Source organism: Nyctibius grandis, chromosome 2, assembly GCF_013368605.1.
Source record: "Nyctibius grandis isolate bNycGra1 chromosome 2, bNycGra1.pri, whole genome shotgun sequence".
Classification (NCBI taxonomy): domain Eukaryota; kingdom Metazoa; phylum Chordata; class Aves; order Nyctibiiformes; family Nyctibiidae; genus Nyctibius; species Nyctibius grandis.
In genome coordinates, this window is record NC_090659.1 from 97,518,058 (window position 1) to 97,532,586 (window position 14,529).

The 14,529-nt window shown below is 36.1% G+C and overlaps 1 protein-coding gene across 1 annotated transcript in view; it reads right to left on the reverse strand.

Annotated features, from left to right (window-relative positions):
• Window positions 1-2,063: 2,063 nt before the first annotated feature.
• Window positions 2,064-14,529, reverse strand: part of COG6 (component of oligomeric golgi complex 6) — a 65,646-nt gene continuing 53,180 nt past the window's right edge. Inside the window, exons 16-19 of the mRNA XM_068395192.1 lie at window positions 12,575-12,682; window positions 11,000-11,053; window positions 8,328-8,407; window positions 2,064-4,560 (exon numbers count right to left, since the gene is read on the reverse strand). Of these exons, the coding sequence (XP_068251293.1) occupies window positions 4,413-4,560; window positions 8,328-8,407; window positions 11,000-11,053; window positions 12,575-12,682 (390 nt within the window). The 3' untranslated portion in view covers window positions 2,064-4,412. The remainder of the gene's footprint in view (window positions 4,561-8,327; window positions 8,408-10,999; window positions 11,054-12,574; window positions 12,683-14,529) is intronic.

Genomic DNA, 14,529 nt, shown 5'->3' on the forward strand with positions numbered 1-14,529 from the left:
TGAACATCTCCACTGGAGCACCATCCCAGCAACCTAGCTGGGCAGCAGACGCCTGGTTAAGTACAGCACAGGAGCACGTGCTCACCTTTAAAATGCCTTCAAAAAACTTTTGAAGAAGTAGTTTGATTCTGAAAAAGTGAAGTTGGCTTCCTACCATGCAGCGGACAGCTGGAGAGACCTGCCCTGCCATACGAAGGGCGTTGCCTCTCCTACTCTTCAGGACAAATATCCACATTCAAGACATATTCACTTCCCATGTCTTGAAATTCTTTCAAGAAACAAATTGGCTCCGAGTTCAACTACTGCTGGGTGACTCAAAGCATCTCATTTTACTCTGAGTTACCCAAGGGTCAGAACTGTTGCAGGATTGTCTTGAAGTTTAGTTTGCAAAGTGCTTAAGAGTGCTGGGGAAGAGATGTAGAAGTTCTGGAACCCTTTAACAAGACAATCCAATATGCGAGGGAGTTCAGTTATATGACATACCTTTTACTTCCACTGCCAGTTTCTTCTAATCTGCATTTTGAAAATTCTCCGAACGATTCAAACATAACATCAACTTCTGGCATCTAACCCTACCATGGCTGGTTTGGATCGGTGCCCTCATCATAAGCAAAGGGCTCTTTTTCTGCATTTTCCCTCAGAAGCAGGTGGCAGTAGATTTCAAACAAACCCACACCCATGTCTGTGTTGCTTCTGGAGGGTGTGTTTTACTCATGGAAATATGTCTAACCCTTTCGTTTAATTTTCAAAATTTTATAAGCTTCCCACCCCCTGGGTTGCCTGCAAAGTGACTCAGCAAGGCAAGGAAATGGATCAAAGAACAGTTGAGAGTTTTTTAAATTAATGGAAAAGTTTAGCGGTTCTGAAAGTATTTTCCTCCAACACATATTTCAAAAACTTTAATAAAAATAATTACACCTGAGTCTATTACCAGACAAAATGCAGGGCTAGAGTCATAAATCTCAGAGAATAGGGAGGAGCACTCTGAAATGCTGGAAAACAAATGCATTACCACCTTTCCAAACTTCCTTAAGCTTCTCTTTTCCTACACTAGAAAACAAAAAATCACTGTGGCTGGGCTGCTGTGTGCTTGCTATAATAAAACAACTTTTATATTTTATTTCCATAGTGGTGTGCATATTTATAAAGAGGGGAGGAGAAAATCGTACACATAGGATTGAACACAGAGGCACGGCCATAGTGCGGATGAACCCACCTTGGGTCCAACCCAAACTCAACTCTGTACCTTGCTGTTTGCTGGATATTCTGTGGGTGACAAAGTCCTGGGATCCTAATTCTGTTTCAGGGACTCATGTATTGGAGGTCAAAGATAAGGTCCCTATGTAAAAATTGGAGGAAGATCTAGACCTTGCAGTCCTCATGAGAGCCCTCAGGAGAAGAAACAGAGGTGCCCCATCTCATGCTACACAATAGCCAAGGGCTTGGGTGCTCTCCAGGAAGGCAGGAGATGTTGATTCCAAAATTCTTTGGACCAGAACCCAGCACTCCCACATCCCACAAAAGTGCTCTTTGCATCAGACGATGATAAAAGAGGAGGCCTTTTACGCATCTGTTCTCAGAATTGGGTTGTTGGAGTGTCAAATGCCAAAAGCACTGCCTACTATAGGCAGTATTCAAACACATCTCTACTCAGTTTTCCCAAGTATATTGTTGCCCAGCACAGAATAACAGACTCACTCTTTGAAGGCATGCCCCTCCATATGAAGTGTTTAAGGACCAACAGCAGAAGGGCTGACTAAGACTGCCCAGCCAGGTGAGCATCTCTTCATGCACAGTGATGCTCAAGTGAGACCTGCACTGGTCTGAATACGGAGCCGGTATGGACACCCAAAATTATTCCATTTACTGATACTCTTATGGGTCATCCATCTAACTGAGCAATTAGCGGACTGCAGCTTCACAGTGCCTGGTTTGGAAATCCTGGGAATTTGTAAAAGGGCCAGAAATGCCAGGCTAGAAAAGGTGGGTCAAAATCTAATCACCTTCTCCTTCCTCCACTTAGGAAGGCAAGCAAGAGGAAATAACAACATGGAAGACAGAAGTCAGTATATCAAATGCTTTTATTAATGTTCTTTCTCATTTGCGACCCTTTGTCATGTACTTTAATTGCACAGACCAAAATTAGTGATTGACTTTAGTTTTTATAAGTTACAACTTTTATAGCTTTTGCATGGACTCAAAGATAGGAAGCAACTTCTTACTAATCCTCATGCAAACTACTGACTGATTATTGGAGACTGAGGTTGAGTGTAATTTCAGGAAAAAGTTCACTCTTATGAGTATGTTAATCTAATAACAAGCTAATTTATAATCCTTTCACAACTGATGTAATTTTCACATATTAGATAATAATTACAGGCATATTAAGCAATATTAACATTATTAAACAACAATGAACAGCCTTCTGAATATATACTACAGTAATGCAAAATCTGAGTAATTTAAAGTTCCTTACCTAGTAAAAGAGCATAATTTTTCATTAGAGCTTTTCTAAGCTTCTAGAATTTTTTGTCTTACAGGTCTGGAGTTTTTACATAGAATAAATCTGCCATTCACATTTACAGAAGAATTTATGCCTGATCCAAGAACTCCAGGGACACTTACACTTTCAAATATTTTTCTATTATACCAACAAATTATGCCCATTTGGAAAAGGAGCTATTGCTTTATTGTCGTATTACCAAGGAAGCTGATTTCTGAGCACACTGGATATGTCTTGTGCAATGAGTTTTCCCAAAGATTAAAATGTATTGCTGCTGCTCTTCTCTATTTCTTGCTCTTCTGCAAGCATACACTAAACTGCAGACTTGGCTGCCACTAAGCATATATTTTATATGGGGAATATTATTGCTGATAGAAATAAAATATGTAAGTTATTCAATATGAATGACTGCTCATCTCCCCCTTGATGTATATAAATAAGTCACATCTAAGATAAGTGTAAACTCAGGCAACTGTAATAACTCCGTGGCACCCATACAACAACAAAGAGGAAAAAAAAAAAAAGTGAAATGCTTCCAACGAAACAGTTAGCTTAAATTATCCTTTTGACAAACAAACAAACAAACAAACAAAAAACTTAACCCCAAAACACCCCAAATTCCTGAAGGTTTCTCTATAACAAGGCTTTCCTAAAAGAATAATATGTTTAAGGAATTTGCAGAAAGTGATCATAAGGCCCAACAGAGAACAAGTGTCCTACTTATCTATTTTCCTCTTTCACTGGAAGCAAAGGTCCCCTAAATCATAACTCTCCATATAATTAGGGTTTTTACGCAGAGCAGGTTCAGCTTTGCACTGAAGGAGGAAAGAAATGAAACCTTCACTCACGGCCTTCTATGCACCAGCCTAGAACAGCTACACACCCCGGCTCTCCCACATAATTCCCAGAACAACCTGTGGCTGCCACAGGTGAACTTAACTATTATTTTTAGGAGCACCACTGCAGACATATAAACCACAAAAATCTCTTGGTGGATTGCTAACTGAACATATGTTTGTACTAGAGCAGATTGACTTTTTCTGTACTTAAAAAAAAAAGCAAAACAAAACACATGTACAAGTGAAGGTGGAACGGCCATACTGCTGTGCAAACCATTTTCCTAACCTACATTGTTATTGGTCACAGCCTTAAGAGATATGCAAGTTTCAACTGATACAAGGATTCCTACAGAACGATTCCACTAAAACAGAATCCTTCCAAAAAAACAAAATTACACAAATAATTTAAAGCATTAAGTTCCAGGTTATGTACATGCATGTTGTTCAAATATTTCTTTCTCTTACAGAAAATACCAGAACTAGCAACAATGATAATGGATTCCAAAAAAGCACACAAATTTTGCCCCAAAGATTTAATCAAGAGGACTTGAAAAACAGTATCAAATATTCTGAAATGATTTATGAGCTGTAAAAGTGATGGACTTGGGACACTTGAAGTATACCAGTTGTATTAAAATTACAGTTATCAGCATTTACTGATGATAGGCTGAGAAAAAGAATGAAAGAACAGGGAAAAGAGCAAATAAAAATACTGGTGAGCTCATAAGAGACACTGGTTCAATCTCTAGTTGAAATGATTATGTACAGCAAGGAAAAAGCTTCTTTCTCCTATAGTCCCTTTTTCAAAGGGATTGCATATTGTCAAGGTCCATTTCCATTAGAGGAATACATTAAAATAATTTTTAATCTATATTCTATTTTCTGGCCTATAGAAGGTATCCAAAGACACAGGAAAGACTAGACTTCTGCCAAGCAGATTAAACAAAACCACATTCCTACATATTTTAACTATACAGTTACACATCAAAATTCAAAACAGAAAAATAACTCGATGCAAATACTCAACAAATACAGAATTATGAATTCTGATAAATCTGGGGAAAGCAAGACTATGAAAGGAGTGCCTGAACTTGATGAGGAGATCTGTGCAGTATGGTTTCTGGATCCTTATATTCATTTGAAGGATCCATCACAGCTGCATATAACTCACTGTAAGCTCTGCAGACCAGTTCTGTTGATTGTTTTATTATCTGCTCTCTAAAAAACAAAGCAAAAACATAATTTGCAAATCATAGGGAATATAACTGTAGTATATACGAGGAATTAAAGATATATGCTAAAAATACACATTAAAAATCAGTGTCAGTTACATAAAAAGCCCTTTTACTCCAACTGTGAAAGCAGCTTAAAGTTTTAAAACAAAAGGCGGCTTCTTCATCTCTTTGTATTGTACATAGATAAACTCACATACATGATCCTGATAACCAAGAAATTAGCTTCTTTATTTCTGCAGTCATGAAAAAAATAGTAGAAGGATTTAATCTGCACACATTAGTTTTTCACCTGCACTCCCCTGCATCTTTTAAAAGACTGATCATCTTAGTGATCTACCTTCTACCTCCTCTGGCTTCTCACTGTCCTTTGTAAACACACACATTTTTTCATCTACCAGCAAATATATTCTATTTGCTTTACCTTGACAGCACCTGATTCCATGAACGGTCAAAAAGGAAGAGCTGAAAGTGATAGTGGTCAGAGATTTAAAACTTGCTACAGCCTTTTACCAACAATGCTATGCAGTCCGTATCCTGTTATTCTTCTGGATCTAAATGAGTAACAGTTCACACAGATTGTATGCTAAATTTAACTGGAAAGTTTAATATTTTTTTAAGAGAAACTAATATTTTTATTTTACATTGTCCATTGAATCTGTTTACTTTAATCACCATGGTGATGTTTTTACAGTTGCACATGCATTTTTATCTATCAGAAATAGCAGTTACAACTATTTTACAGCCAAACCCATGCAAGTGGAACACCAGGAGAAGCTGAGGAAACCAAGATAACCATGAATCCAGATTCAGCCCTGCTGTAATACGCAACAAAGGAATAAAGACACCAAAACCGCACCGAGTAAAATCAGGGCTGAATTTACCATTTGTTGGGAACTGACAAGTTAAAGAAATCTCAAAGACCGAGTGCATAGAACTTTGTCTTTTCAGGAAATACTAAGAAATGGAAGCTATGAGAAAGAAGATTAAGAGACAAAACCAGCATTTTATTCTGATGCAAAGTATCGCATTTTTCGATATACACGTTCAACTGCCACTATCACTACATTGTTAGCATACTTGAAAAACAGATTGGCCTTATAATAGCGAATTTAGAAACACTATTGTAAGGGAAATATATTCAAGGTGTTCAGGTAAAACAACTGTCTCTAAACACAGTCTGGGATCACTAAGCTACTGTAACAACACAATTAAGAAAGTATTGCACACAGAATTTGTATAAAATTAACTGTATTGCACCAAATAACACTAAACTAAAAGAAAAAGTTCATTAAAATATTCCAGAGGATTGAACAGCATCAAATGAGTCTTTCCATCACATAATGTCAGTGTCATTAATCAGTACATTAGGATTTCAGTTGCCATAACAACATGATACACTTTATCACTAACACAAATGGCAGCACTTTCTAAAAACAGTAAGTCCAGCATTCAGTTTCTGTGATCCAACACAAATGAAAAGAGCTTTTCAAGACCAACAACACATAAATAAATAGCTTAAAATTTTTTAAATGGGCAAAGAAATTTGAAAGACAAGGGCATGCACTGGCAAATGTTGAAAGGAATGTTCTTTATAGTTGTAAAGCTTAAATGATATTGCCAGTGAGTACATAATACACTGGCCCCTGATCAAAAGCATGTGTTCTGATTTTGAGAAGCAAAAACTCTTGGGTTCCAGCTCAACCGCTGGAACAGTGGATTACAATTATGTGATTTCAAGGAAAATGTCTTCAAAATTGACATCAAACATCTGCAAAACTAGCTTGAAAATTTCAACTGCTATAGCCAGAGATTAAAATTAAAGTACTGGCTAAATGTTTTGCTTGAATTTTGAGAAACTTTTTAATTTTGAAGGTTTATTTACTACAGAAAATATTAACTATTAAGACCCTGATTCTACAACCATGCGTCTCTGTAAACAGGTATCTTCACTTCAGAAGGATTGCTTGTGTTTAAAGCTACATGTTTGAAGGCTAAGGAGCTAACAGAGTTGTTTTTTTTTTTTTAATTCAGAGCAGAACCTGACCTATAGCATTGAGTTATAGCAGGTTAATAAACTCCCGCATGTTAGCTGAGCTGTAGCATCTATAGCAATCATCCTCACACAGGCTCACCTCTTACCTTTCAGCTGCCCACTCTTTCAAGATAACATGAATTTGGCTTAAATTGCACTGAGAGGTTTAAAAAGCTTATCAATGGGATAAGGCTAAGAGTGCACACATGACCAGTTTATCTTGGTTCATCTGACAGAAGAAATGATTAAGACAAAGTAATTTCACTGTGCCCAAGTCTTTATAGTAGCATAAGTCTACCTCTGAAAAATTGCTTCTGTGTTAGCAGTGACAAATTGAGGCTTTCAAAATACATTTACTGTTATTATCATTTTTAAATAGACCTACATTAAAAAAAAATACCAAGAGCTAAAATATAGGTTTAATAGCTTGACACCTAGAAGCAGAAGTTACAATGCTTCACTGACATTACTGCTCAAGCTACGCTGTTTGATCTGTACTGGAGCAGAACTCTCACACAACAGGGTCAGCTCTGCTGTCTGAGCTGCGGGAACGGTAATCCTAGCAAAGAGACCCAATAAACTACTGAAAAGCATCAACATCCCCATGCGAAGCCATGCACCACGCATATGGCATGAAACTGGAAGTCTATGGATGAGAAGAACCTGAGCAATACAGCAGGAGAACCTGGCAGTTGGACTAGCTGATCATCGTAGGTCCCTTCCAACTGAACTATTCTATTCTATTCTATTCTATTCTATTCTATTCTATTCTATTCTATTCTATTCTATTCTATTCTATTCTATTCTAATTCTAATTCTATTCTAATAAATTCCCAACAATAAATATTTTTCCCTTGACATATGTCATTTTTTAATTGCAAGATGCTATAAAACAATCTTGCTGAGGACGGGCACTAGTAACGAGACTCCAAATATTGTTGCATTACATAAAATGTGATGTGCTACTCTCAATTTCTGGTCTATTCTGTAACCTGCATTCTCCACAGAAGTGTGAAAAATAATGTCAAGAAAAGTTTTTGACCAGTGCAGCATATAATTCTCTGAGTTTAAGTATTACAAAATGTCTTCATACGGTTCACATTTAATGGGAAAAAAATTCATGGCACTTTCCCTAGCCTTAGTGTTCAGTTATATTCAAAAAAAAAAGAGAAGAGATTAATAAAGTTCTTGCTTCCATACTTCAAAGAAGAAATCACTGAAAAAAAACATATTAAGTGAAAAGTAATCTTAGCAAAATATTCAATGACATAGAATGCCAATACTCTACAACAGAAGACAACAAATTGAAAATTCTAGACTGGATGGAGCAGTGGGGATAAAAGAAATCCTGAGTGGAGAATTACATATTTCATCTGTCTTTGGAATACTTACAAAATAGTTCTAGAACAATTTACAAATATGTTGACAAAAAACTGCCAACACAGCTGAACATGTTCAAAATAGATGAGTGTAATTCATTTTAATGACATCTGTTAAATCAAGAGTAACTACTTCAGAAAGTTACAGAATTACATATTCCGTACTGCTTGTTCAAAAAGAGGAGAGTCAGAACAAAACCGAACTGTGACCTGAAGGATGATGCAAATATGATCACAGCTGATAACTTTAATTCTCATCATGATCCACTAAAGCCTAATCACATCCATCTTTCTGATGATTATGTCAGCATAACAGAAATTCAAAGGTAAGGTACTTACTTCACAGTGGCACTCAGAAGGAAATTCAGCTGGGACATTAACAGACTATCTGGAGCAGACAGATAGCGATCAAACTGAGCCTAGGGGTGGGGGGAAAAAAAAAGAATATAAGATCAACATATTAAAAACTTGCTGTTAGATGAAGAAAGGTAAAAACATAGATCTCTGAAAAGTGATTACATAAAATGGTACCTTCTCATTTGATAAAAAATTCTCTGTTTATATATTTAAGATAGAGCCTAACACACTATACAAATGTTTAAGGTAGAATTTAATAGTCCAAACCAAATGTTTAACTTCAGCACCTCTGTCACCAAAATTCTAAGTTCCTGACTCTGAGGAGTACAAGTGGAGGGGAAAATAATGAGAATCCAGCTTCCATAATTATCCATCTGAGTTTCCTATGCAGCTGGTGCACGCATGCATGCACCTCTGAAGATCAGACCTAGTCTGTTCAATGCAGAGGGAATACAGTAGCCTCCAGAGAAAAATCTAGTCTGTCCAAGTTAGACATGTTGCACATTTCTTTTTACATTTTTTTTTTCTACTTTTTGGCAGGGAGTCACTGCTTAATAATCTAGTGAGCACTTATGTTGGAAAAAAATAAGAGCAAGGGACCTAGTTCAGGGTCCTTGAACTGCTTCTAGGCCTACTTCTCCTCCCCCATATAATACAGTGAAAAAAAATTGTGGTACTTTGATTCTAGTAGTTTGGAGAGGAAAACACTAAGAAAGAACATTACTGCTGTCTCTAACTATCTATCAGAGATGTTGTGGATGCCTCATCCCTGGCAGTGTTCAAGGCCATGTTGGATGGGGCTTTGAGCAAGGTGATCTAGTGAAAGGTGTCCCTGCCCATTGCAGGGCGGTTGAAATTAGATGATCTTTAAAGGTCCCTTCCAACCCAAACCATTCTATGATTCTACGATCAAATGGGTGACTACAGAGAAGATGGAGACAGGTCTCCTTACAGGTGAAAACATGAGGAATACTGAACACATATTACACTAAGGAAAATTCTGATTAGGTAATAACAGGAAAAGTTCTCACCAGAAGTGTCAAACACGCAACAGGTTACCTAGAAAAGTGTCATCAAACACTGAACAGGTTAGCCAGAAAAGCTGTATAATCTCCATCCTTGGAATTACTCACTCAGGCAGGGCCCTAGGCAACTTTATCTAATGATGGCAACCTTCCTGAACACTGGATGAATCTTCTCAAGCTGGTAAACCCTAAAATCCACATCCATTCATCATTTAAATGTGCAAAAAGCAGGCACAAATGACTAATGGAGTCACTCACAGTTCTCACAAATTAACTTTTTGGGGTTGTCTGCCCTCCTTCAGAAAGCAAAGGAGCTTTAGCTGGGAGAGAGGTATAGATTTTACTAGAACAGTATCTGTAAGCACATATGAACAAATTAGAAGGCTGGGACCTGGAAAACTTTCAGGTTAAGTTGAAAGGCAGTGAATCTGCCTGCAAGTACTCCCTCCACATGGTTTAAATCCTGGGAAGCCAACAGATCAGGCTGGTACATGGGATTTCGCATACTGGGTTCCATTCTGGTTAAGGTGTGTTCACATAAGGAGACATTAAACAAAGTAATGAAGAAAATAAAACAGTTGGATTCTTCTCTAAATATTCAAGTGAAATTATTATGTACTGCTACAAATAACAGAGTTACATATATATAATTTAAAGAGATGGTCCCCGAGCTACAGTCTTTAAATCCCTTGTTGGTCTACAAGATCGTGATAAACAGAAGATATTTTAAATGAAAATTTTATAAATACTGATAAGAACGCACGCTGATCCGAGTAAACCACTGAGTGCTCTGTGCCACAGCTCTGTTCATCCCACCAGCTTGGGAATCACTGGTTTAAAACTTGAACAGAGGAAACCAGGCTACACTGACATAATTAGAAGGGATTCAAGATACAATTTTTTAAAAGAGCTTTTTTAAAAAAAATTTTCTTTTAAAAAGACCTTTTTTTCATGGGGGTATACGTGTTCTGCTGGATGGGCTGGCCTTATTTACAGCTAAACTTTCAGAATAAAGGCAAACTTGCCTAAGCAAAAAGAGTGACAGATCATATATTATTGCCAACTGAACTGTGATATTGCCATCTCTATGTAAAATAGCCTTCACACATTCTAAGAAAAAGTATCAGCTGATAATTTGTTTTAAAATATATTGTAGCTTTCAACTTAAAAAATGTAACTCTGACACATGCCCAGGACCTAACTTCTTAGTTTAGCTGAACTATTTGCATAAAATCAAAGCCTTAGGACTAAAATTATAAATTATAGCAGAACCTATATTTCAAAGCATACAGGAAAAAAAAAAACTTTGGTGATTAAAACTAATTAGAGCTAAGTATTTGCTTTTAGCAATTTAAGATGACTCATGGGACAACATTCTTGTAAGTAAAGTTCTGTTTCTCAAGGCTTAGAGACTAATGTTCTATTACTACCCGTTCATAAATAATTTATGTATTTGTTACTTCAAGTGGTCAAATTACAACAAATGAAGAAAGTATTGCCAGCCTTGTAATTTAGCTATTCTTAAAGACTAGGACTGGTTAGATGAATATCTACTACATCACATAATTAATAGTATTCTTTCCCATGTCACAGCATCACCACCATAATATGAAATTATAAAATGCTTACCATTGCAACCTTCAGAGACACGGAATCCATACTTGGCAAATTTGAAAGAGGACCCTAAGAATCAGTAGTCAAAAGAGGTGGAAAAAAAGGTCATACTAGCATATGGAAAACGGCAAGAAATAAATTCTACAATTAGTTCAGTACTAAACTGTTATTTGGTCCTGCTACAGGATCTTAAATGTTTGGAAACCGAATCACCATATCAATATTGAAATGCTGTAACAGTTCATTTGTACTCTGCTGCTCTCTTAAATTAAAAACTCAGAATACTGAGTTCTTAATATGTCCTTTCAAGTCCTTTTCTTCCTTCTTTGCTATTAAATCATAAATCCCCTCAAAAAAGCCTTCCACAAGGTCTAGGATAAAAACTGAACTGCAAACCGGCCACATCCCCTTGGTGTTCCAGAATTACAGAAGACAACTTAGCTCTATTCATCTGTTGTGGGACCTTGCAGAATTCAAGCCTGCTTCCCAGTAAATCTTCTGTGCTGATATGGCATTACAACGTATACATACTGCTTAACGCCCTAGCAAATCCTGCGACAATGTCACCTCTGCAGTCACACAGCTGGACAGATACAAATGAAAATTGCTACGTTCCCTTTAACAATCTGTCCTGGTCTATTTGAAATTGATTTTAGACCAGGAGACAGGCTCATGAATAGGAAACCAAGCTGAGCTATTAATCAGATTATTTATGCATTTATGTATTCATCTTTATACATAAAAGTCTGTTGAGTTTGGGCACTTTATGCAAAATTATTGGCTGAAGAAACAACATAAACTCTCCAACAGAGTTCTGTTTTCTCCAAAAAACACTGTTCTTCACCTTCACAAAAGATCGCAAAAGGACACAGGCAGAGCTGAACGGAAGAGGGGCTGTATTAACACCTATCACATAACAACTGCGATTCACAAGAAAGGAAGAGCATGAGCTCTGAATTCCAATTTTCAGCTCACTAAGTTTTCACTTTTAGAATCTGTCTTAGTGCCATAACAGCTAGAGCAATGAATAAGGGCAAAAGAAGAAATTATTTCAAATGACTATTAAACTCATCTGCCAATTTTTCACAGAAGAAAAAAAGCAGCAATTGTCTAATGCTTGCAGGGTATCCACTCCGTGTATGGTGCGCAATGGAAGAAACCTGAATGCTGCATGTGCTGTAGGTCCAATATGTTCTAGATGTCGTGGAAGTGCTATACATACTCAGTATTTGTGTTTTAGGGCCAGCTTGACTCTGACACTTTTTGAGGCATATTAAACTACCTATATAGTTATTCTGAGAATGTACAGGATGTCTGTGGTGTACAGAGCCTGGTGATGGTACAGAGATAAGCTGCGCAGAAGGGTTGTTGCATACCAAATCTGCTAGGCTTGCTGAACATACAGTGTAGGGGAAATCTGTACTTGCAAGGTGCCTTTGACTAACAGTTCTGGTCCCATGCGAAAAATAAACAGATATTAGTGAGTTTTTGCTTTCAGAGGAAGCTTAATTTGCAAAAATATTAGTGCCAAAATTCTTCTAGTTGGCAGGTATGCAGTACCTCCTCAACATGCACATTATATAAGCTTACCTGTTCCGGTTTGTGTTGTTGCACAGAGTTATAGATGTAACTTAGACCAGCTCTTGTCAACACATAGGAAGCTTGTTCATTTATGAGTGTATCTAAATGAGCTTCAATCTGAAATTTTAAGCATAAGGTATTTATAAAATGTGCAAGAGAATATTAAATAGAACAAGCTCTGGGATTAAAGGGTCTAGAAACACAAATAAGAAGAAAAGGTGAGTGATCAACAAACAAGGAAAAAACACAAATACATACAGTACAATTATTTTATCAATTTAATCTTCCATATTATAAGGAGCCAATAATAAAAATATTTATAATTATTTCATGTCTGACTAATAGAAGAAGCTATTTTTTTTCTATTTATAAATTCAACAGCACCAAAAATTAATACCAAAGCTCCAAGCTTAAAAATTGCTATATAATTTTATTTTGCTATATTTCTTTGAACATCTGTGATAAAAATCATCTGTTATTGAAAACATTGACAATAGCATGGCAGTGTTATAACAAACAAGAGAAAGAGAGAGTCTTTCACAAGGAAAATAAAACTGAAACAATCATAATCAGTAATGCTTTTAAATTCAATACTGATAAACATACTATCAATTTTGCTTTAATTATCTTCATATGAAAAAAGTCATAAACATATTTTATATTCTTAATATAATCTCCACTTTGCAGAGAAACCTAATCTATAAATCCAGTCACAGCAGTAGCAATCATTTTTAGTTTGAGTAGTCTTAAAAGATATTTGGGTATATATACATTATTACTTCATTTTTACAGATAACTACCCACATTTCTTTTATTTTTCTTCCAATCCTAAAGAAAAACAAAAAATTATAATATATCAAATTCTAGCAAAATTTAAGTCTTCCATGTTTGACATTTTAAGAGTTCACCTTTTTACTTCCTAAAATCGTTTAGAAAAACGCAATTTTCTTTTTAAATCATGAAGGAAAACTTAATATTTCAATTTGGAGATTTTAACTGTCTCAGAGAGTTCTTTTTTTCTATGAAAAATGTTTCTCTTATTAAATATGCCACTCTAACTCCACTTTAATAACCTACTTATGTATAATCTTAAAGATATTTTTTCAGTCTGTTGCTGTATTTGTAAAATGTTTCAAGAAAGTAAATGGTATTAAATGCATAACCTTCAGTTCTACTGCTTATTTGAAGAATAAATCAATTGCAACATTTACTGTGAAAAAGAAAACCTGATCATGGAAATTAGAAATGCCCCAGACAGTTTGGTGGGGTTGTCTATTTGTTTGTTTCAGAGCTAAAAGGTGCTAGAAATTCTAATTAGTAGTAGAAAGCGAAAAATGGCTCACAGCCAATCTTCACTGATGCCTTCAAATAAGAAGTTATAACTTTTTTCCAAGCCCCTCAGCTCCAAAAGCTCTCCTGAGATATCTTGCAGAGGTGTTCATGTAGCAAAACTATAAATGGGAAGTGCCTAAGTTTTCCCAAGTCAATGGTTTATAAACTACATTTCCATTTCATAATGGTACCACCTATGAACTACTATCCGGGCATGTTAGGTGAAAAGAAACAAATGAGAAAAGAAAGGTAGAAAGAAGGACTGAAGTAGTAACGTCAGCTATACTATATTCTAGTATAAACTAGATGATGATGTAGTATTAACTACATGATGGAATACAGTCAGCCATTTGACTGTTTGAGCTTTCAACTTCCATTTGCTGCTTCTCACACATTTTTCAGATAAGTGTTAGAATGATTAGCATAACAAAAATGTTCACTGATATGGGTTATCTGCAACTAAACCAAAGCAAAACAAATCTTCTAACAATTTTTTTGTCTCATTAAAATGAAAGATGCTGTGTACCATAAACTCTGATACCTGCTATTTGCTTATGTGTCTGATCAGAACCCCTCTTATCCTGTTTCCTTTATTTAGAATTGACCCAAACCCAACATTATCAAAAATAAAT